Source organism: Mesoplodon mirus (assembly GCF_964341445.2).
Source record: "Mesoplodon mirus genome assembly, chromosome: 12".
Classification (NCBI taxonomy): domain Eukaryota; kingdom Metazoa; phylum Chordata; class Mammalia; order Artiodactyla; family Ziphiidae; genus Mesoplodon; species Mesoplodon mirus.
The window spans coordinates 83,610,899-83,631,669 of record NC_138988.1 but is presented as its reverse complement, the minus strand read 5'-3'; the positions used below and the strand labels follow the sequence as shown (position 1 = coordinate 83,631,669).

Genomic DNA, 20,771 nt, shown 5'->3' with positions numbered 1-20,771 from the left:
ATGCGTACAGGCTCTGTCTTCCAGCCACAGCTGCGTTTTCACATAACCATGTTTACGTCTCCCTGCTATTAGCCAGGAATGGCCTTGCTTCGTTTCTGCAAATCTTTGTCTGACTTAAAACCCAGTTCCAGCTCCAACTCTTCCATGATGTTGTCCTTGATCTTGCCTTGCCCCCACTCAGGAGGACCTGGCCTGCCCCTCCTCTGGGTTCCCATAGCCTCTTCCAGCTCTGACTATAGCATGGGTCAGGCTGTCTTCTCTTGATTATATACATATACAAACACATACACATATGTGTATTTATACATATACATATATACATACATAGTTATACACACATATGCATACCTTGCTCCCCCTCTAGACTGTAAATGCCCAGAGTGGGTTGTGTTCCTCTATGTATCCTTCATAGCTCTTACTGTCAGAACCCTGCCCTGCACAAACCCTTCATAACTGTGGAATGAATTGGGACATGGAACTCAGGGACCCAAGTGACACATGAGAAAGCCACAGATGGAGATCATGTTAGTGGGGTTTGGATGGTTGTTTCCATCAATGGGGCCTGTTTGCCATCTCACATTATCATCCCAACAGACCCCCGGGGGTCTATTAGCGCCATCTTTCTGACGAGGGGACTGGCAGGCCGTAGGGCTCAGCAAGAGGAGCTAGATGGTGAGTGGCAGTTTTGATCCTTGCTTCTCAGTGGCAAAGCCTTGCTTTCTCTGGTACTTTGCCTCCTCTCATGTGAGGCCTCGTTACTGCTCCCTCCTGGCCCTACTTTCTCCAAGCTTAATCAGTCCCCTTTGGCTTTGGGAAGCATATTTTCCAAATCAAGAATTGGAGTACATTGTCTGACAATGACATTTGTACTTCAGAGGTGACAGGTCAGAATATGTTTGAATTGGGATTGTTCTGGAAAACTGAGGGTGCCTTTTGGCCTTGGGTACTTCCTATGCTTTGGTACAACTTGGGGGGGGGGCACTCACCAACTAGGAAACTGGTATCCTGGTTCTCCCCGGAGTGCAAAACCCTGACGGAAGAAATGAATTGTTAGGGACGCAGAAGGAGACCTCCTAAGGACCACTGTTAATCTCTTCTCCCACCTCCTGTCTCTTTGTCCCTCTTGCCTGGATTCTCCCCCTCAGCAGGACGTAATGCCTGCTGCCTAAGCTCTCAGCCACAGCCAGCCGCTGCTGCTTTCTCCCGCGCTGCTTCCCTTCATCTCCCTTTGTCTGGGGTCTTTGTCTGCGGTCTCCCTGCGGTTCACAGTCCTCCGCCTCCCCTCCCTTTCTCCCTGGCCTGGCTGCTCCCTCCCTCTCTGCGGGGGCCGGGAGGCTCGGCGAGGGGAGCGGGCTGGGTTGCCATGGTCACGTCGAAGCCCGCCGCAGCTGGCCAGGGCAGCTGCTCCCGGGGCTCCGGATGGGCGGACAAAGCCAGGCGGCCTTGGCAGCCCCAGAGCCGGAACCCTAAAGGCCTGAGACTGGGGGGACTGAGACCCAGGATAACCCTGAGCTGGAGGTGAGAGGGAGAAAGCGAGAGCCAAACAGGGAGGGCAGGAGTGGGGACTGGAGTTGGGCCCTCCCCTCTTGGGGAGGGACCAGGCGGTCCAGGCTGGAGGTGTGGTGGGAGGAGGGGAGTGTGCCTGAGCCAGAGGGGTGGGGAGGAGGGAAAGGATGGGGAATAGAGTTGGGGGCCGTGGTGTGGCAGATGGGCTGAGGACTAGGATGTATCCAAGTAACCAAGAGGTCTGGGGCCTCTGTGTCCTGCCTTCAGAAGCAGTTTTGCTTCAGTCTTTGGAGTTGGGGCCGCTGTCTCCCCTGGTCTGTCCCTCAGTTGTCCCTTTCCTTCTCAGCCCCTTACTCTTCTCTTCTCCCCAGTCCCTTCGTTTCAACCCCCGTGCCTCCGTCTTCCTCTTCTCCCATCTCTGGGTTTCATTCCAACCGATTCTTCTCCCCTTTGTCCTTGTTTGGCGTCCCCTTGAGGCCCCTCTCTTTCCTGCCCTCCTCTCTGAGTGTCCCCCCCCCCATCATCTCCACTCCAGTTCACTTGCTCACCCAGCCCTTTTCCCCAAACTCCACTCTTCCCACCTTTTGCCGTGTGCCCTCTCATCCCTTTCCTCTCTCTGATCCCCAGTTCCCCCCTGCCCCAGCCTCAGTTGATCTCCTGCCTCTCTGAGTTCCATCACCATGGCCCCATCTCTTTCCATCCCCCAGGCTGCCCACAGCTGAGCTCTGCCTCATCTTCCTCCCTGGGCTGTATCATCTCTTCCTCCTCCTGCTCCTGGGCCTCAGTTTCCCATCTGGACTTGGTGGTATCAAGGCCCAACTCACACCCGGGGCCTTGTCCACCGCCTCACTCTGCCCCCCACCCCCCAGTGGATTCTCACTCTCCCCAGCTGCTGACCCAGAGGCAGCTGCATCTCCCAGGAAGGGGACAGCAGCTTGTGTGGGGGGCCCATCTAGCCCATCCTCTCTCACTGGTCCTGCTGGGCTTCCCTGTAGTGGCCCAGTAGTCTGTAGGCCAGAAGCTGCTCTCTTCTACATGCCTCTCCTCACATTTTTTCAGCTGTTCCTCCTCTCTTTCCTGGGCAGCAGAAGGCCATTGGCTTGAAGGGGAGGGAAGCCCTGAATTGGAGGACATGGATGGGAGAGGGGTAGAGGGTCCTTTGGGGGCTCAGGAGGACATGGGGCCCTCTGGAGCTGTGAGTGATTCAGGAGATGCGGGATGGGCTCTGGGGACCACGGATGGGTGGCTGGATACACTAGGTCTTTGGTACTACTCTGGGGGCCCCTGAATGGCTGGGATTTCCCTCTCTGGCCCCTGAGAGTCTCGGCTCAGAGCCTGGCATTCCAGCCGGCTCCAGCCCCCTTTCCGCTGTCACTTGACTCCACAGGGCCCCAGCCCTGCATCCCTCCCACTCCTCCAGCTCTGGGCTGGGTTGAGGTGGGCATCACCGACTAGGAATTTCTCCTGGGGGAGAAGAGGGAGCAAGGGTTTCAGGATTCTATGGTTTCTTATACTCTCCGCAGTCGACCCCTCTGTCTGGCACAGCCATGCCACCTGGCCGGGGTCAGCGTGGGCCTGGGCTGTGGAATGTCCCACTGGCGTGTGAGGGGCTGTTCCTCCTTCCCTGAGGGGTCTGGCTGCAGCTCAGCCGGGCCGCCTGCCCGGGGCTTCCCGGGAGCACAGCCCCTGGAAGGAGGGGCTGAGAGTCCGCCCAGGTGAGGTTACTTGGGAAACCATGGCCCCACCCCCGGCTTGGCTCCACCCCCGGCCCAGCCTCTCCGGGCCCAGCTTCCCCAGCTGCCCTCTCCGGAGGGGTAGGTGCACCGGGGGAACCCTGGGGGTTTGGTGGGAGGGGACGATGGGAAGAGGCAATTCTCAGGGTGGCCATGGGGCTGTCTGTTAGTGAGTCCCTTAGCAGTTGGGGCGCCCTAGGGTTTGTGTGTTGACCCGTGAGTTGGAGTACGTGCCCATATGTGCCTTGGCCTCTCCCAAGGGCCAGCCTCTTCCTGGCAGTGCTTTTGTGTACTTGTCTGGGACTTTGTGTTTCTTTCTTGGGACTGTTGTCTGGGACTGCACGTAGGGTGAGTTTCTATCTATCTACTGTGAGGTGCAATGGGGCAGAGATCTGCAGTGGCGTGAGACCTTACCCTGCAGGTGATTGGTAGGTGTGGGGTGTGGAGAGAGGTGGTGGGGCCCCAGGTAGCGCTGAGCAGGGTGGCACAGCTCCCACCACAGCCCTTCTGTCCTGCCCACCTCACCCAGCAGCTCTCCCGCTCTCTTTCTCTCACATTGGGTTTGTACCTAGTCTCTCTGCACCCAACTTCTCTGGGTCTCGTGTACTGTTACTTTTTGTCTGTGCGTGATTTTCTCTTTGCCCCCCATCCTCCTCCTCATCCCCACCACTCACCTTGTCCGGGCCTATCCTTGCCAGCGATCAGACCCTCCGACCCCACCAGGGCAGAGCTGGCTGCCCTGAAGAGAACTCCCGGGCTTTGAGCAGGGAGCCCAGGGGAACCAGGACCTCGGAGTCTGGACCCCAAGGTCCTTGAGAGGACTGGGGAGGGCCTTGTGGAGTTATGGGGAGGAACTGGAGGTGGAAGTAGAGAGAGGAAGGGACTGGGAGAGAGGGGTCTGTTCCTACGGCTGGGTTGGGGTGTAGAGGACCGGAGGCTCAGAGGGTGCCAGAGAGAAGCAAGGTTGGCGGTGTGAAGAGAGTAGGTCTAGGAGGCCAGGTTGGACAGGTGAGCCCTGCTCCCTTCCCCCATTCAAACTCCTGCTGCTGGACCGGGCGCCGGGCCTGTGGGAACGTGCTCCTTCCCTGTGCCCTGGGGCTGCTCCCCTTCACCGCCCTCTCCAGGAACTGAGCCCAGAAAAGGGGGAGTAGGGAGGCGGGCCATCCCCTCGTGGGGCCTGGGAGTTGGGGAGGCCCTGAGTGGTTAGCCCTTGGCCACCTGCTTGGGCCGTTCTTCTTTGTGGGGATCCTGGGGGGGTGGGCCGTGAGCGGCTGGAGGGGGATGGGCACGCAGCGCCGAGCCCGCGGCAGGGACGGTGGCGCGGTTACCTGGGGGAGGCCAGGGCGCGCGGGGGAATGCGGGGTGGGCGTGGCGGGGCGGAGAGGAGCGCGGGGCCGGGAGGGCGGCGCGGGGCGTGGGAGCCGCGGGGCCGGTTCAGCCCGGGAGGGGGAAGGGAAGGCAGCGGCCCGAGCGCCCGGCGAGCGGGCGGAGCGGGGAGCAGGGAGGGGGAGGCGGCGCCTGGGTCCGAGCCGCCCCAGCCCTGGCTCCTCTCCCCGGAACAGGCCCCCGACAGCTGCTCTCGGGAGCCGCCTCCCGACACCCGAGCCCCGCCGGCGCCTCCCGCTCCCGGCTCTTGGCTCCCTCCGCCTCCCCCTCCCCGCGCCCCGCCGCCACCAAGGAGGCCCCGCTTCGGGGTCTCGGGGTCGGACGCCGGGGTCTGCCGTGAAGAGCGATGAGAGGTAGGAAGAGCGGCGGTAGGACCCCTGCGGGACGGAGGGGCGGGGGCGGCGGCCTGGGGCTCCGGGGACGCGCGGTGGCCAAAGGATGAGGGCCTGGCCGGGAGGCAAGATGTTCCCGGGCTGGACTTCGTTGTCCAGCGCCACTAAGTCTGTCCCTGCCCGCCTCCACAGTGCTCTGGTTTACTGTCTGAAAATGGGGGGGGGACCCCCTGACCTCCGAGAAAGTGTGTTCCAGCCTTGAGGAAGGACCCCCTTTACCCAGTATGGAGGAACTGAACTCCAGGAAGACAGGTGCTCATATGTGGTCCTACTGAATCATCTCCCGGCCTCCTGGAGAAGTGGGCCTGTCCTCCTACTTGGCCAGTCTCTGCGGGCATCTACTAACTGTTAAGCCTCCATCCAGCCAGCTCCCAGTTGGGCAGCCTGGCCTCAGCCCAGCAGAGAGAGGGCCTGACACCATAACCTGCCAGTGACAGTCGTTCATCCACGGTTGGATGGTCAGTTGGTTCTGCCAGGAGTTACTGTCATTGCCCAGTGAGCACCATCCCCAGTGTCCCTCCCCCACTCCCTCCTCTCCAGCCTTCACCCTACAGGTCCCCTGCTGGCTGGACATTCCTTTCCAGCACCTCTACCCTCAGCCAGAGTCTGGTGCTCAGACTCACTGTTGCTGAGGGCACATAGTGTGTCCAGAATTGAGTGGTACAGTGATGAAAGCTGAGCATATGGGAAAATAGAGAAATGACTTTTTTTTTTGTCACTCCAGCCACCCAAGTTTCCTTCTGTTCCCCACTCTCTTGACTTCCCTCTGGCTTGGTCACCTTGAGTATTAGGGGGTGGGCCCCAGTTCTCTTGGGATCCTGTGCCTGAGGACCTGAGTGTGTGTTTCACACTGTCCTCTGATGGTAGGAGCATGTTTGTCATTTCATGTTCACAGGTGTCTGAAGATGACTATTAACTAAGTGATGGGATTGAACTTGAAAGAATGCCGAGGTGTGGATGGAGGTGATGTGTGCGTGAGTGTCCATCCGTGTTTGCCTTGGCTGGGGAGTCTATGTGTGTAATGGATTTATGAGGATGTCACATGTGTTTGTCTCTGAAAGTCTGTAAGACAGTTGTGTGTGTGTGTGTGTGCGTGCGCGTGTGTACAGAGCTGTGTGGGTGTTGTCTGGGGTGAGGGTTGGGGGTTGGGAGAAGAGGGCGAAGGGCTTGTGGCAGAGTGTTCCAGCCCCTGGCTTCCAGCCTCCTGTTGCACCCAGGGGCAGCACATGGGGGGCCTGATTGACTGATTGATTGTAGTGGGGTTGGGGTAGGTCTTCTGGGCCTGTCCTTGGTGTTTGTGACCCAGTGGAGAGAAATGGGGTGACAGGGTGTCAGAGAACAGATTGCCCCAGACGTCTCTCTGTGTGTTTCTCTGCTTGGCTCTGTGCCCTGCGCTTCGAAGCCTGCTCTGTTTACCTCTTGCTTTGTGTTTCTCGCCCTGTCTCCCCCTGCCTTCTGTCTTCTGCCTGTCTTTGTATGTCTGCCCCGGGCTCCTCTTGCTTGCTCCGTCTGGCTCTGATGACTCATCTGGGATAGGCATGAAGGTTACCCAGGGGAACAAGGGCCCTGCTGTTCCCGAGAGAGGTGGGGGTGGAGAGCAGCACCCAGGAATTCCAGGCCGGCTGCCTGGGGCTCCGGCAGCTTGCTCCCCTGTGCCAGCTCCCAGACCCCCAGGGGACCAGGCGTGATGCTTCCGGTTCCAGCTCTCCTTTGATACCTGGGTCCCCCCATAACTCAGTCAGCCCCCTCAGCTGCTGCTTTGGAGCTGTGGGGTCTCAGCTGCCTCTTACATTCCTGCCCTAGAGCATTGTGGGAGCAGCTGGAGGAGGACAAAGGGATGGGGGAGTATCCCCCCACTCCTCCTACCTCCTGGGGTGACCTGGCTTCCCCGTCTTTAGATCCGCCCTCATCTCCAAGGCAACTCAGCCTTTTCCTCAGCCCTGGGCTCTTCCTTCTGAGGCAGTCCCCTTCAGAAACTGGGAACTGGGGGGGATAGGATGTCGAGGTCTTAGGAAGGGAAGGCAGAGCAGGGAGAGGGGATGGAATGCTTTGGACCTGATGGCAGAGAGGATCAGGGTTTGAGGGGTGGCACTAGGGGTCCCAAAGGATTCCAGGGCCTGGAGAACTCAGAGCAGACCTCTGCTGGGAAGAAGACAGGTCAGGATCGATTTTCCTGGGGCTGGGGCTGGGGTTGAGGCTGGGGAGGGTAGATACCTGGGTTCATAAGGAGTTGTAGTTGGAATGGTTTTCAGGGGGCAAGCTGCCAGGGGCCCAGTGAGGGAAAAAAAAAGCAGGGATTCTCAAGCTTTAATAGGCACCGGTCACCTGGTGATTGTGTTAAAATGCAGACTCTGATTCAGCAGGTCTAGGTTGGGACCTGAGATTCTGCATTTCTCCCAAGCTCCCAGGTGTGGCTGAGGCTGCTGGGTCAGGGGCCAGCGGGGCTACAGAGGACACTGAGATTGGAAGGTTGCTGGGGTCCCCCACTTTGCTTAGAATTCTGGTCTCCTAGGTGGGGAGGGGACCAGAATTTAGCTCAGTGTCTGGCACATGGGAAGCATTCTAAAAATACAGCTGATGCTGTTCAACAGTGACTGTTGTTATTTCACTGCTATTATCCCCAAAGCAGCCCATCCTGTCTCTTCATTATTGGCTGTGAGCCAGTCTCCTTGACTGCCCTTTAACTAACCTCCCCCCTCATTATGTCCCCTGCAGAGATGTTGCCCCCACCCCCGTAGGCCCAAGGGATCAAGAGCAATGGGGCCAGGGGCCCTCTCATTTCTACTGCTGCTGCTGCTCTTGGTGGCAACAGGAGATGCTGACATGAAGGGACATTTTGACCCTGGTGAGGAGACTGGCTCTTGGGTCCCTGAGGGATGGGGCTTGGGAGACCGAGTTGGGAGCTTTGACCCTCCGTATGTCTGTGTTCACCCAGCCAAGTGCCGCTATGCCCTGGGCATGCAGGACCGGACCATCCCGGATGGTGACATCTCTGCTTCCAGCTCCTGGTCAGACTCCACTGCTGCTCGCCACAGCAGGTAGCTGGCACACCTGGGCTGCCCCGGAGGGAACCCCTGGGGACTCTACTTGCCCTTCCAACCCTCTGCCCAAGCCAAGAGGCTTCTGAGAGGGTCGATGCCAATGAAGCCCCCCACAGTACTGGGGGGCAGGTGTTAAATACTGGAGACAGAGGCAGACCTAGGGCCAGATGTCCCCTGTGACTTCCTGCCCCCTCCCAGGCTGGAAAGCAGCGATGGAGATGGGGCATGGTGCCCTGCGGGGCCGGTGTTTCCCAAGGAGGAGGAGTACCTGCAGGTGGACCTGCGGCGGCTGCACCTGGTGGCGCTGGTGGGCACCCAGGGGCGGCACGCAGGAGGCCTGGGCAAGGAGTTCTCCCCCAGCTACCGGCTGCGCTACTCCCGGGATGGCCACCGCTGGATGGACTGGAGGGACCGCTGGGGCCAGGAGGTGAGGCTGGCAGGGACAGTGCCCAGGGAAGGCTGGCTCTCCTCTGTCCCCCCGCTGTACCACCTGTCCACTGATGCCTCTGCAGTGTCCGCCCGCTCTAGCCCGGACATCTCCCCTGAGCTCCACTTAGTGTTGCAAACCTGACCACTTTCTACCTAGATGTATTATGGTCATCTCAAACTTACCATAAACTTCTCAAGCTGAACTTGAGCCCCATTCCCATCCCAGACCTGCTCCTCCCCCAGCATTCTCCAGCTCAGGAAATGGTACCACCATAAGCTAAGATGATATCCCTGATTCCTCTTTTTCTCCCACCTCCTACTTCCAAAGCATCAGCAAGGCCAGTCTGTTCCACCTCCATGATATTTCCTGAATCTGCCCACTTCTTACCACCTCCACCTCTACCCCTAGGCCAGGCCCCCACCATCCCCAGCTTAGATGAATGCAGTAGTCTCCAAACTGTTCTCCTTGCTTCTTTCTCTCCTGAAGTCAAATCTCCACCTGGAGGCTACATCTAGGGTACTTGAGAAGATGCAAAGCAGATGCCTCACACCCGGCTCACAGCCCTCTGCTGGCTTTCCTCGCCGCCAGAACAAAAGCTGAGGCCCTTTGTGGGTGCAGAAGCTTAGCCTGTGCTGGCTTCTGTCCACATCCCTTACCGCTCTCTCCATTCTCGCTCCACCCGGGCCATGCTGGTTTTCTTGCTGTTCCTGGTACATGCTAGGGCTCACCCCACAGCCTCAGGACACCTTCACTTGCTGTTCTCTGTACCTGGAAGGCTCCTCCCCCAGCTGTCCACAGGCTCTCCTCCCTCCATTCAATTCTCCCCGAAGATATCACCTCCTCATAGAGCCTTTTCTGACTCCCCACCTCCAGCTGCCTCTTGTTTGTCACAGCTGTTTCTCCTACTGGACTGTCCTATAGGAGCGGGACTGATGCTCACCCCCAGGAATGTGCCTGGCTGGTGCAGAGTGGGTGCTCAGCCAGCATCTGCTGAGTGAACAGAGGGAATGGGTGAAGGAAGAGGGGAAGCCAGAGCAGGGGTGCAGAGCCGTGAGGGACTGGGTAGAATCTGGGCACAACCGGATGAGAGACTTAGAGGTCAGGACAGACCATCAGGCCCGGAGAGGTGTCAGAGGGCTCTGCTGCAGCCCCTTGTCTTACAAATGCCTGGCTGTACTCCATGCCTTGGGTGCTCAGTGCCACCCTTCATGGGTCTCTTTGTGGCCATTGTGGGCTGGGCCAGGGAGCAGCTGGTGGCTGGGAAATTACATCCGATCTGGAGCCTTCCTCCCCCATCCACCCCTGCGTCCTGGCCCACAGGTGATCTTAGGTAATGAGGATCCTGGGGGAGTGGTGCTGAAGGACCTTGGGCCCCCCATGGTGGCCCGACTGGTTCGCTTCTATCCCCGGGCGGACCGAGTCATGAGCGTCTGTCTACGGGTGGAGCTCTATGGCTGCCTCTGGAAGGGTGAGTCATTCAGACCCCTGAGGATTCATTCCTGTCCTGGGGACTGGGGAGTGGGAATGGGGGAGAGGGGCATCCAGGATCCTCTCTCCTGTTGGGAATCTGTCACTCTGAGTGAGGAGGGGACTGGCCAGCATTGCCTCCTCCATGCCAGTGGCCTGTGGAGGGGTACGAGAGAGGGACCTGAAACCTGCCCAGGCCTGATGCAGGGGTGGGGGATGGAGGCTCCGTGCCCCTAACGCCCCTCCTCCCCCTGCCCCAGATGGACTCCTGTCTTACATGGCCCCTGTGGGGCAGACGATGTACTTATCTGAGGCCGTGCACCTCAACGACTCCACCTACGATGGACACACCACACACACCATTGGCGGGTGAAAGAAGCGGGTCCCGCAGGACACGGAGCCTGGGGTGGGAGAGTGGATGGAGTGGCGGGGGGGGTTGTCTGGGCAGTGAGAGGGAAGAACTGCAGAGAGCGATGGCTTAGGTGGGGCTCAAGGGACAGGACCAGGATTGAGGGATAGCAAGGTGACCACCAGCTAATGTGACACTTTGTGCGAATTAGAGAGAGGCCTGCCTCTGCTAAGACACTTAAATCTGTTGCAAATTGTCACAATAAATACATCATAGGTTGAGCAGTGTCCCTTAGAGGCGGTGCCTTTGTATAGCATGTGACTTCAAGGTGCCCTAGAGAGTCCTGGGTGGGGGTAAGAGAGGGCTGTGTGAGGTTGGGGCAGGGGTGGGGGGTTGCTGGGCTACGCTGGCCAGGCCACTGGAGGGTGGGGGCTGTAGAGCACCCAGATAAGTGACACCTTCTTCTCTTCCAACCCCTTCCTTGGCTCCCCTCCTCTCCAGGCTGCAGTACGGAGGTCTGGGCCAGCTGGCAGATGGCGTGGTGGGGCTGGATGACTTTAGGAAGAGCCAGGAGCTGCGGGTCTGGCCAGGCTATGACTATGTGGGATGGAGCAATCACAGCTTCCCCAGCGGCTACGTGGAGATGGAGTTTGAGTTTGACCGGCTGAGGACCTTCCAAGCCATGCAGGTAAGTGCGGCCAGCTCCCAGGGAGGGCTCTGAGACCAGGGTGAGTGCCCTGGGGTGCTCGCTCGGGCTCTCCTGGACTTGACCTTGTGTCCTTCCTTCCCTCCCCCAGGTCCACTGTAACAACATGCACACGCTGGGAGCCCGCCTGCCTGGCGGGGTGGAGTGTCGCTTCAAGAGGGGCCCTGCCATGGCCTGGGAGGGGGAGCCCGTGCGCCATGCCCTGGGGGGCAGCCTGGGGGACCCCAGAGCCCGGACTGTGTCAGTACCCCTGGGCGGCCGAGTGGGCCGCTTTCTGCAGTGTCGCTTCCTCTTTGCTGGGCCGTGGTTACTCTTCAGCGAAATCTCCTTCATCTCTGGTAAGCCCCTGGTCTCTGCCCAGTTCCCAGCCTCTGGGATTAATTACTAACCCATAGTGCCCTCGAATAACCACTCCCGGCACCAGTGAGACTTTACAAGGAAGGCTGCCCTAAGTAATTTGAACACTTCCCTCCCCCTTTCCCCCTGCCTGTCTCCGTCTTTCATTTATGAGCCCCTCACTCACGACTGATGTTGAGCAGTATGACAGTGTGGTTGTTAAAATATTGAAATATTCTGTGCTGGTTGAGAAATAGCCTCTTCTCTAAGCCTCCTGACAGCCAGGATCACAACCCTGGGCTCTCCTCAGGAGTCCCGCTTCTCCCCACAATCCAGCAACTAAAAGATTAACATCCAGCACCGCCACAACCGTCCAGGACCCTCCAGGATCCTGTCCCACCACCTATTCTGGTTGGTTGGTACATACACTGAGTATCAGCCCTGCTCCCACTCCCCACCCAATAATAGAATTCCCTCGGTCTCATGCATGTGTGCCTCCCTTTGGTCGCCTCCTCCCTATCTGACCTCCCCTTTGTTCTTCCTTCTCCCCAGATGTTGTGAATGACTCCTCCCTGGCTTTGGGGGGCACCTTCGCACCAGCCCCCTGGTGGCCACCCGGCCCACCTCCCACCAACTTCAGCAGCTTGGGTGAGCTGCCCTGGGGCCCCTGCCAGGGCGTGTGGGTCCTGTGTCACCCGTCCTCCCTGGGCCCCCTCAGCCTGGGTGGGAAGCCTCCCGTGGTCCTGACCCTTCTGCCTCCACCAGAGCTGGAGCCCAGGGGCCAGCAGCCTGTGGCCAAAGCCGAGGGGAGCCCGACCGCCATCCTCATTGGCTGCCTGGTGGCCATCATCCTGCTGCTGCTGCTCATCATCGCCCTCATGCTGTGGCGGCTGCACTGGCGCAAGCTCCTCAACAAGGTGGGCAGAGTGGGGTGGGGACCCTTGGGCTACTGGGGGTGGGGCAGCCTGGGGAGGGATGGGCAGGATGTGGGTGTGGAGAGTGAGGCCAGCGTGTGTCGGGACTCCTGCGTTAGTTAGGATCCAGCAGGGACCATAGAGCACGGTCGGATGAGAATAATTTGAGGGAGGCTTAGCAAGGAGACCACGTAGAAAGATGTGGGCAGGGTGTACGTACGTCACGAGAAGCAGTGCAGTTCCCCAGGCCTGGTCAGTGCAGAGCTGCTACCATCCCTGGGTCTGTGGGGTGAGAGAAGGAGGCAGTTACTGGAACGCGGGAGGAATCTAGGAGGAGTGTGTGGAGAGGGCGCCTGAGAGGGGCAATTCACTTTGGTTCCAGGATGCAGCTCACCTGGGTCCATCCCTTAGGGAGGGGCTGGGAGAATGAACACCCTGACCTCACTTCCTGTCTGCCCTCCAAACTCCTGCTGGGCCTCCTATCTGGCCAACCCAGACCCAGCCCGTTGATGCAGTCCACACTGATCGACCTCTTGGGGCAGGAGCCCAGCGGGAGAAGGTGGCGGGTGGAGCTAGCGGAGCGACTGGAAGAAGTGCGGCACACTCCTAAGCCCACGTCTTCCAGGCCAGAGTCCAGTGGTGGGGATACGCGTAACAGTTAATAGTTATGGACTGGTAGGATTCGGGTGGGAATCCCATTGTGGGACATCAGGGAACCCACTTGAATGCCCTTGAGTCTGTCTTTACCTGAGAGATGAGTTCGTAGTACGTACGACTACAGGACTTTGTGAGGACCGAAGGAGGGAACATGGGTGTAGGATTTAACCAAGAGCTGGGAAGTGCGCGCGGAGCGGTAGCTGCGCTTAATAGTTCCCGTTCCCCATGACAAGGCCGAGCGTCGGGTGTTAGAAGAGGAGCTGACGGTTCACCTCTCTGTCCCTGGGGACACCATCCTCATCAACAACTGCCCAGGCCCTCGAGAACCACCCCCTTACCAGGAGCCCCGGCCTCGTGGGAATCCGCCCCACTCTGCTCCCAGTGTCCCCAACGGCTCTGGTAAGACCTTCCTTGTTCCAGTCCCACCTCTGCCTGTCTTCTCAGTGTATCCTTTTTCCTCTCCTTTACCATTCCTTTCTTTTACTGTCTTCCCCAGTTTCAACTCATTTTCTTATTTCTGTGTCCCTGGTCAGAGCCTTCTATATTACTCCATGTCCTTACCATATAATCTCCCTCAGGAGTCTTCCATGCATTACTCAGTCCTCAGTGCTCTCATCCTGTTTCTGTGTCCCACACACTTCCCTCTCTCATCTCTGTTGTGCCCTCTCATTGTGTCTTTCTGGCTCCTCTCCTCTCTCCTAGACTCACCATGTTCATTCCATCCATCTACCTATATTTATATATCCATTCATCATTCATCCGTTTGTTCATCCATCCATATATATTCATACGTCCATCCGTCATCCATTCATCAACCATGCATCCATCCATCATCTGTTTGTCCATCCATCATCTATCCATGCATTCACTAGCCATCCATCCAATCATTCATCATCCATCCATCATCTGTTCGTCCATCTATCACCTAACCATCCAGTTATCCAGCACTCTCCAGATGCTTGTTTTATTCCATTTCTGTCTCTTAGTACATTCCTTCTCATCAGCCCTAGTCTTGCCCTATTCTGTGTCTCCCTGTCTGTCTAGCCTTGAGTCTCATCCCTTCCCCGTGTTTCCCCCCCTCCTTCTCCCGACAGCGTTGCTGCTCTCCAATCCAGCCTACCGTCTCCTTCTGGCCACTTACGCCCGCCCCCCTCGAGGCCCGGGCCCCCCCACACCCGCCTGGGCCAAACCCACCAACACCCAGGGTAAGCCCCTCTGCCCCTAGTCTCCGCCAGGCTCCCCGTACCTCTACTGGGGCAGGGAAAAGTCCTCACACCTTGCACTCCCTCCTCTCCCCACTGTGGCCTCTTCTGCTCTCCTGAGCTCCCACGGAGGAAGCTCTTGTGCCCTTAGCTCTCCTCTGCTGCTGCTTGCTCCTTTTTAAGGCCTCCCCCTTGAGCTGAGGAGTAGAAAGCTCCCTGGTTCTCAGCTCTGTTCCCCTCCTCCTGTTCCACCCCATCTCTTGAGCTCTCCAGAGCCAGAGAGGAGGTTGCTATGGTGGCTCCAGGCTCTCTTACAGCCCTTCCTTCACTCTCCCCTCTCTCTAGAGCTGCAAGGAGGGCCTCTCCCGCAGTGCCTGCCCCCTCCCCCCACATGTCCGCTCTCGGCTCACGCCCCCGCCCTTCCTGTCTGCTCTTCTCTTCTGTGTTACCTTCTTCTCGTCACCCCTCCCCCAGGGCCAAGGGGCGACAGCTCTGCTTCCTCTCCTCTGTCTGTAGACTCCATGTTGCGCAGGCTGTGAGGAACTGTTTTCCTCTCCCTCTGTGTGCCCCTGTCTCCGCTTGTCTTTGAGCTTGGTGTGTTGGGTCAGGGAGGGCTTGGGTAACCATGGCAGGGAGGATGAAAGGATGAAAGCAACCGGTAGAACAGCTACGTGAATGGCAGTGGCTGGGGGTGAGTGGGTCATGGGTTTGGAAATTGGAGGGTCACCGGATGGCTGGGACCATCCTTCTTCCAATGGTGGGTAGAGGAATTCCACTTGCAGTCAAGACTTCTTTCATGGTCTTGGACTGTGCTGGGATCCCTAGAGAACAAGACTTTATGACATTCTTTGCTCAACCATTTCCACTGCCTTGAAAGCTCTGTAGCAGCTCTTATCCCATGCCAACGCCTTCTCTGTTTTGAGGCTGGCGGGTGGAATACCAAGGAGGAGGGTAGACCCAGTCTCTCACCCACCTGGGAGACGGGGCGCCTCTGGGAGACGGGGGTGTGGAGAACCGTGGCTCTCGGGGGCTGTTCCTGATGCCTCGTCCTGTCTTCTTTTCCCTCATCCTGCAGCCTGCAGTGGGGACTACATGGAGCCGGAGAAGCCGGGTGCCCCGCTTCTGCCCCCACCTCCCCAGAACAGCGTCCCCCATTATGCCGAGGCTGACATTGTCACCCTGCAGGGTGTCACTGGAGGCAACACCTATGCTGTGCCTGCGCTGCCCCCAGGGGCAGCTGGGGATGGGCCCCCCAGAGTGGATTTCCCTCGGTCGAGGCTCCGCTTCAAGGAGAAGCTTGGCGAGGGCCAGTTTGGGGAGGTAAGAAGGATTCCTGCCCAGCCATCAGCAGTGTCTGCCTCTCTCTGCCTCTCTTCATGCCATGCCCAGACATCCCCCTTGGCTGGGAAACCATCATCTGTGTTGTCCCAATCGACCATGTCTCCTTGGTGAACCTTGTGACCCCCTACCAAATCACCTTCTTTCTCCAGGTGCACCTGTGTGAGGTAGAGAACCCTCAAGATCTGGTCAGTCTTGATTTCCCCCTTAGTGTGCGCAAGGAACACCCTTTACTGGTAGCTGTCAAGATCCTACGGCCAGATGCCACCAAGAATGCCAGGTGAGGACCAGGGATGGCATCTGGAAGAAGTGGGGGGCATGAAGAGAGGGGAGCGATCTAGAGGGAAACATGGTGGAGACCAACAGTGGGGGAGTGTCTGGGGACTAGTGATTAGAGGTCGGGGAGTGGGGCAGTGGTTTGTGGGAGCTGGAGGGAAGCTGCAGGTCGGCCCCTTGGCATCCCACCACCTTCTCCTTGCTTCTCCAGGAATGATTTCCTGAAGGAGGTGAAGATCATGTCGAGGCTAAAGGACCCAAACATCATCCGGCTCCTGGGCGTGTGTGTGCAGGATGACCCCCTCTGCATGATAACTGATTACATGGAGAATGGCGACCTCAACCAGTTCCTCAGTGCCCACCAGCTAGAGGACAAGGCGGTGGAGGAGGACAGAGATGGGGAGGCGGCCCAGGGGCCCACCATCAGGTACACAAGGGGGTCTCCTCTGCTCCCCTCACTCCAGCTTAGAGGGAAAGGGGGAACATGGGGTGGGCAGGCAGGTAGAGGTTCTGGGAGGGGGCCTGGCATGAGACACACGTGGCCACGTTCATCTAGAACTTGAGGGGCAGAAAGGCTGGAGATTACGACAATGAGGGTGGTGAAGGGACTTGGACCCTGTCAGGAACTTCCCTGCGCTCTCTCACCCTCACTGTCCCTGAGTCCAGATTGTGGAGCATAACAAAAGCGGTAGCTCCCTGGGGTCGGATGAGCTAAAGAAAGGTTGAGTGGGCATCTACCCGCTGGCCTCCACCAGGGCTTTCCATCTCCGCACCAGGAGGAGGGGTAACCCAGTCCTGGGGAGAGGGCTCTCCTTCATCTCCCAGGAATCTGTGAGGTGGGGACGAGTCTAGGGCTGCCCCTATGACCCGCTGTTGTCGGCTTCCACACTCAGCTACCCGATGCTGCTGCATGTGGCGGCCCAGATTGCCTCGGGCATGCGCTATCTGGCCACACTCAACTTTGTGCATCGGGACTTGGCCACAAGGAACTGCCTGGTTGGGGAAAATTTCACCATCAAAATCGCCGACTTTGGCATGAGCCGGAACCTCTACGCCGGGGACTATTATCGTGTGCAGGGCCGGGCGGTGCTGCCCATCCGGTGGATGGCCTGGGAGTGCATCCTCATGGTGAGAGGCCCTGAGAGAGGCGGGAAGGGAGGGGCAGTTAGGGGAGCACTGACTGCCACTTAAGCTCTGGGATCTCGTTCAGTCACTTTCCTTCCCTGGACTGCAGTTCTCCTCATCTCTGAAATGAGGGTTTAGACCAATGCTCTATAAGGTTCCCTCTGGCTCAAGGGACTGGAGAAAGCAGAGAGTTATGGTGTGACTGGAAAGGGTCCAGGAGCCAAGAGCGAGTGTGAGAGATGAAGTCAGGGTAGCAGAGAGAAAGAGAGATAAGGAGGCTAGAGATAGAAGGCGATGAGTTGGGAGAGTCAGGAGCAGAAAATGGGGGGAAGGATGGGTAGAAACGGGAAGAGTTGAGGAGAGGACTAGAGCACAAGAAAGAAGGCAGAGCCAGAGGAGAGGAGCAGGCTTAGTGGGAAAGAGGGCCAGCTAAGGAGGGTGGACCGCCGGGGGTTGGGAGGGAGTCAAGTGGGTGTGAGGATGATGCTGAGTGGATGTGGGGTCCCAGTGGGGAGAGGAGGAGGGTCTCTGTTGACTGATGCCATTCTCTGCCTCTGTTGCCTTATCCATGCACCAGGGGAAGTTCACGACTGCCAGTGATGTGTGGGCCTTTGGGGTGACCCTGTGGGAGGTGCTGATGCTCTGCAGGGCCCAGCCCTTTGGGCAGCTCACCGATGAGCAAGTCATCGAGAACGCGGGGGAGTTCTTCCGGGACCAGGGCCGGCAGGTCAGAGCAGAGGGGAGGGAAGATGGGTCTGGAGGTCCAGGAGGGCCAGAGCCTGTCATCCTGGGGACTAAAGAACATTTGCCTGCCTTTCATCCACACTGCCACAATGCAGGTGTACCTGTCCCGGCCCCCGGCCTGCCCACTGGGCCTGTATGAGCTGATGCTTCGGTGCTGGAGCCGGGAGCCTGAGCAGCGACCACCCTTTTCCCAACTGCATCGGTTCCTGGCAGAAGATGCGCTCAACACAGTGTGAATCACAACACCCAGCCGCCCCTCCCTCAGGGAGGATTCAGGGGAGGCCAGCGGCGCTAAACAAGAGGAGCTAAGCGCACCCCACTCCGTTCCCCCTCCTGACTGCCCTTCACCTCTGAGAGAGGCAGCGTGGCTGAAGGTGGGCTGGGCCTGCCCGGGAGCTGACGCCCTCCCTTCCCCAGATACACTCTCATGCCCCCTTCCTGCTCCTCTCTTAGAAGCCCCTGCCACCCACCCAGCTGGCCCTGTGGATGGGATCCTCTCTGACCTCCTCTAGCCATCTCTTGGGGGAGGTGGGAGAAAATACAGGGCAGACACTGGACCTGGCCCATTGGAGCACCTGGGCCCCCCTGGACAACACTGGTACCTGGAGAGAAGGCTGTTGCCCCCAGCCTCTCTCTCTCTCTCCGTCACACACTGGACCCCACTGGCTGAGAATCTGGGGAGTGAGGAGGACAAGAAAGGGAGAAAGGGGTTCCCTTGTGCCTCCTCCTGGGATTGCTCTCAGCTTTGGCCTCCCTCCTCCATCCTATGAAACACTGGACTTGGGGGTGATCCCTGTGCCCCCCAGCCTCCCCACTTCCCACCTGCCCTGTTGTAGGTAGAACTTCTCTAAGCCTGTATGTTTCTGTGGAATAAGTATTGGGATTAGGGGGGAAAGAGAGCAATGGCCCGTGGCCCTGGGGTTGGACATCTCTATGGTAGCTGCCACATTGGTTTTTCTATAATCACTTGGGGTTTGTACATTTTTGGGGGGGGAGAGACACAGATTTTTACACTAATATATGGATCTAGCTCAATGCTATTTTAATCCCCTGCACTAGGCAGGTAATAATAAAGGTTGAGTTTTCCACAGCTACGAGTGGGTTTCTTGGGGTTTTGGTGAAATCTGCTTCCTGCTCCCCCAAACCCATTTCCTTTCTTCCTTCCCCTCTTTTTCCCTCTTCTTCCCATTCCATTTCCTAACATGTGTTTTTCCCTGCATAACGTTCTGTTTCTGCATAAGCCAGGCCCTCACCTGTGGGACCTAAGGTCCCACATGAATATGGAGCTCTACAGGAGACCTGGAAGGAGGTGGATTAGGCCAGCGGTCCTAACCTTGTCTGACCCATGGACCCCTTTGGCAGTGTGGAGAGGTCTACTGATTCCTCCTCAGAATTATGTTTTAAAACCCGTTTAAAAATATTTCATATATATATAAAATATATAATTATGATTACACATATATAACAGGAAATCAAAGCATTTACCAAAATGTTAAAAAAATGATATAGTAACATATGTGCTTCTTTTAAATATATTTAATAATAAGACCTAGTAGCAGGTGTAATAATTATTGATATTTTCAAAAAGTAATGAGCATAAATGATATTCTGAGATTTCTACAGCTATAGTGGGGTATGAGAATAGCTGTGGGTATCTGTTAGTGACAAGTCACAGGTACTGCTAATATACTGGGGGTTTTGCTCCTACTCATACTTGGAGGAAACGCTAAATTTCAGTTAGAGGTTAATAAAAATAGAGATGTAATTCTCTTCTTGCCCAAATCCTAGGAAACCCTCTCCCACTGCCTGCACCCCAGGGTCTGGAAGTCCCAGGAGGAGAATCCCTGTATTAGACTGATCAAGTGTTCAAATAACAAATAGGTTTGAATTGTTTGAGAGCCAAGCCAAGACCCTAAATTATCTCAGAGGCTTGGAAGGATGAGCCACAGCTGCCAAGAAAACATTTAACAGAGTTCAAATTTGGTTGTAATGAAAAAAAAGAAAATCAGTTGCAAGTATGGGAAAAGGCAGACCCATATTGATGGCAGTTCATGTGAAATAAAGACCCTGGGGTCTCAGTTGATGACATTTACAAAATGAGCCAACTGGATAATGAGGATGACAATAAAGATAATTTAATCTTCGGTTGTATTGATAGGCCCCTGGGGTTCCAGGTCACAGGTCTGAGTCCTGCTGGAACCTACACAGGTCAGACCACTGTGACCCACAATTTAAGACAAGCACTGACAAGACAATAGTTTAGAGGCCAGAACCCAGAATGGTGAGCAAAAGAAGCCATGGCAGTGAGCCGAGAACTCCCAAATTTCTGAGCTTAGAACTCTTAAGCTCTAGACCTGCACAACCACCTAGGGTTCATTTGAATTTCAGTCTCAGCATGTTCAAACCTGCTGCTCCTCCATGGTTCTCTGACTCAGTGAATGGCAGCTCAGCTGCGCAAGCCAGAAACCTGGGTATCATTGTTGACACCCCTTCTCCCTTACGCTCACCTCCAAAGTCCAGTCTATCAAGAAGCTCTGTTGCCTTTGATTCTATATTTCCCTTAAATCCATCATTTCTGTCTCCATCCCCATCGGAGCACATGCCACCTCCATCTTGCTTGGACCACTGCAGTAGTCTCCCAGGATCTGTTTCTGTTCCTCTCTGGTTTGTTTACAGCCCTACAGCCAGTGTGATCTTTAAACACACAAATCTGACCCCACTCCTTTATTCTAAACCCTTTAATGGCTTCCCATTGACCTTAAAATGAACAAGATCTTCTTGGCCAAGTTTGCCCCTCCTCCCCCTTTGTGCACCACTGGCCTTCTTTCAGTCCCTCCAATGGACTCAGTCCTTCCTGCCACATGGCATTTATAGCTTGCTGTTCCTCCACCTGGGACATAATTCCCTGCTGTTTTTGCCTTGTTAACTCCTGCTGGTCCTTCAGCAACCTTCCCTGACTTGCCCGACCAGGTCAAATGCCCTTGATGCTCTCTGAGCACATGACTCTCTTCTTTGTAGGACCTACTACAGGTGCAAATTTACATGTTTTTTGTTTGGCTGGGTTTTTTTTTTTTTTTTTTTTTTTTTTGCGGTACGCGGGCCTCTCACTGTTGTGGCCTCTCCCGTTGTGGCGCACAGGCTCCGGATGCGCAGGCTCAACGGCCATGGC

The 20,771-nt window shown here is 56.9% G+C and overlaps 1 protein-coding gene and 1 long non-coding RNA gene across 7 annotated transcripts in view; one reads left to right on the top strand and one right to left on the bottom strand.

The window, feature by feature from the left end:
- Positions 1–20,771, bottom strand: part of LOC309814021 — an 86,497-nt gene that overhangs the window by 62,889 nt on the left and 2,837 nt on the right. The window contains exons 3-4 of the long non-coding RNA XR_014295588.1: positions 12,481–12,542; positions 987–1,030 (exon numbers count right to left, since the gene is read on the bottom strand). This is a non-coding gene — a long non-coding RNA (uncharacterized lncRNA). The remainder of the gene's footprint in view (positions 1–986; positions 1,031–12,480; positions 12,543–20,771) is intronic.
- Positions 3,581–18,692, top strand: DDR1 (discoidin domain receptor tyrosine kinase 1). 6 transcript variants are annotated; one of them, XM_082639318.1, is made up of 20 exons: positions 3,581–3,667; positions 4,802–4,978; positions 5,913–5,991; positions 7,733–7,862; positions 7,953–8,055; positions 8,257–8,485; positions 9,809–9,956; positions 10,216–10,324; positions 10,806–10,992; positions 11,102–11,348; positions 11,899–11,994; positions 12,112–12,263; positions 13,151–13,316; positions 14,012–14,122; positions 15,195–15,439; positions 15,610–15,737; positions 15,945–16,160; positions 16,627–16,861; positions 17,436–17,585; positions 17,698–18,692. In XM_082639318.1, exons 3-20 carry the CDS (start codon positions 5,941–5,943, stop codon positions 17,836–17,838), a joined length of 2,844 nt encoding a protein of 947 aa, XP_082495444.1. In that variant the 5' UTR covers positions 3,581–3,667; positions 4,802–4,978; positions 5,913–5,940; the 3' UTR covers positions 17,839–18,692. The 6 variants fall into 6 exon arrangements, with proteins under 6 accessions (XP_082495444.1, XP_082495445.1, XP_082495447.1 ...); XM_082639319.1 differs by lacking the exon at positions 3,581–3,667 and adding an exon at positions 4,229–4,247; XM_082639321.1 differs by lacking the exons at positions 3,581–3,667; positions 5,913–5,991 and adding an exon at positions 5,150–5,269 and having other exon boundaries at positions 4,596–4,978.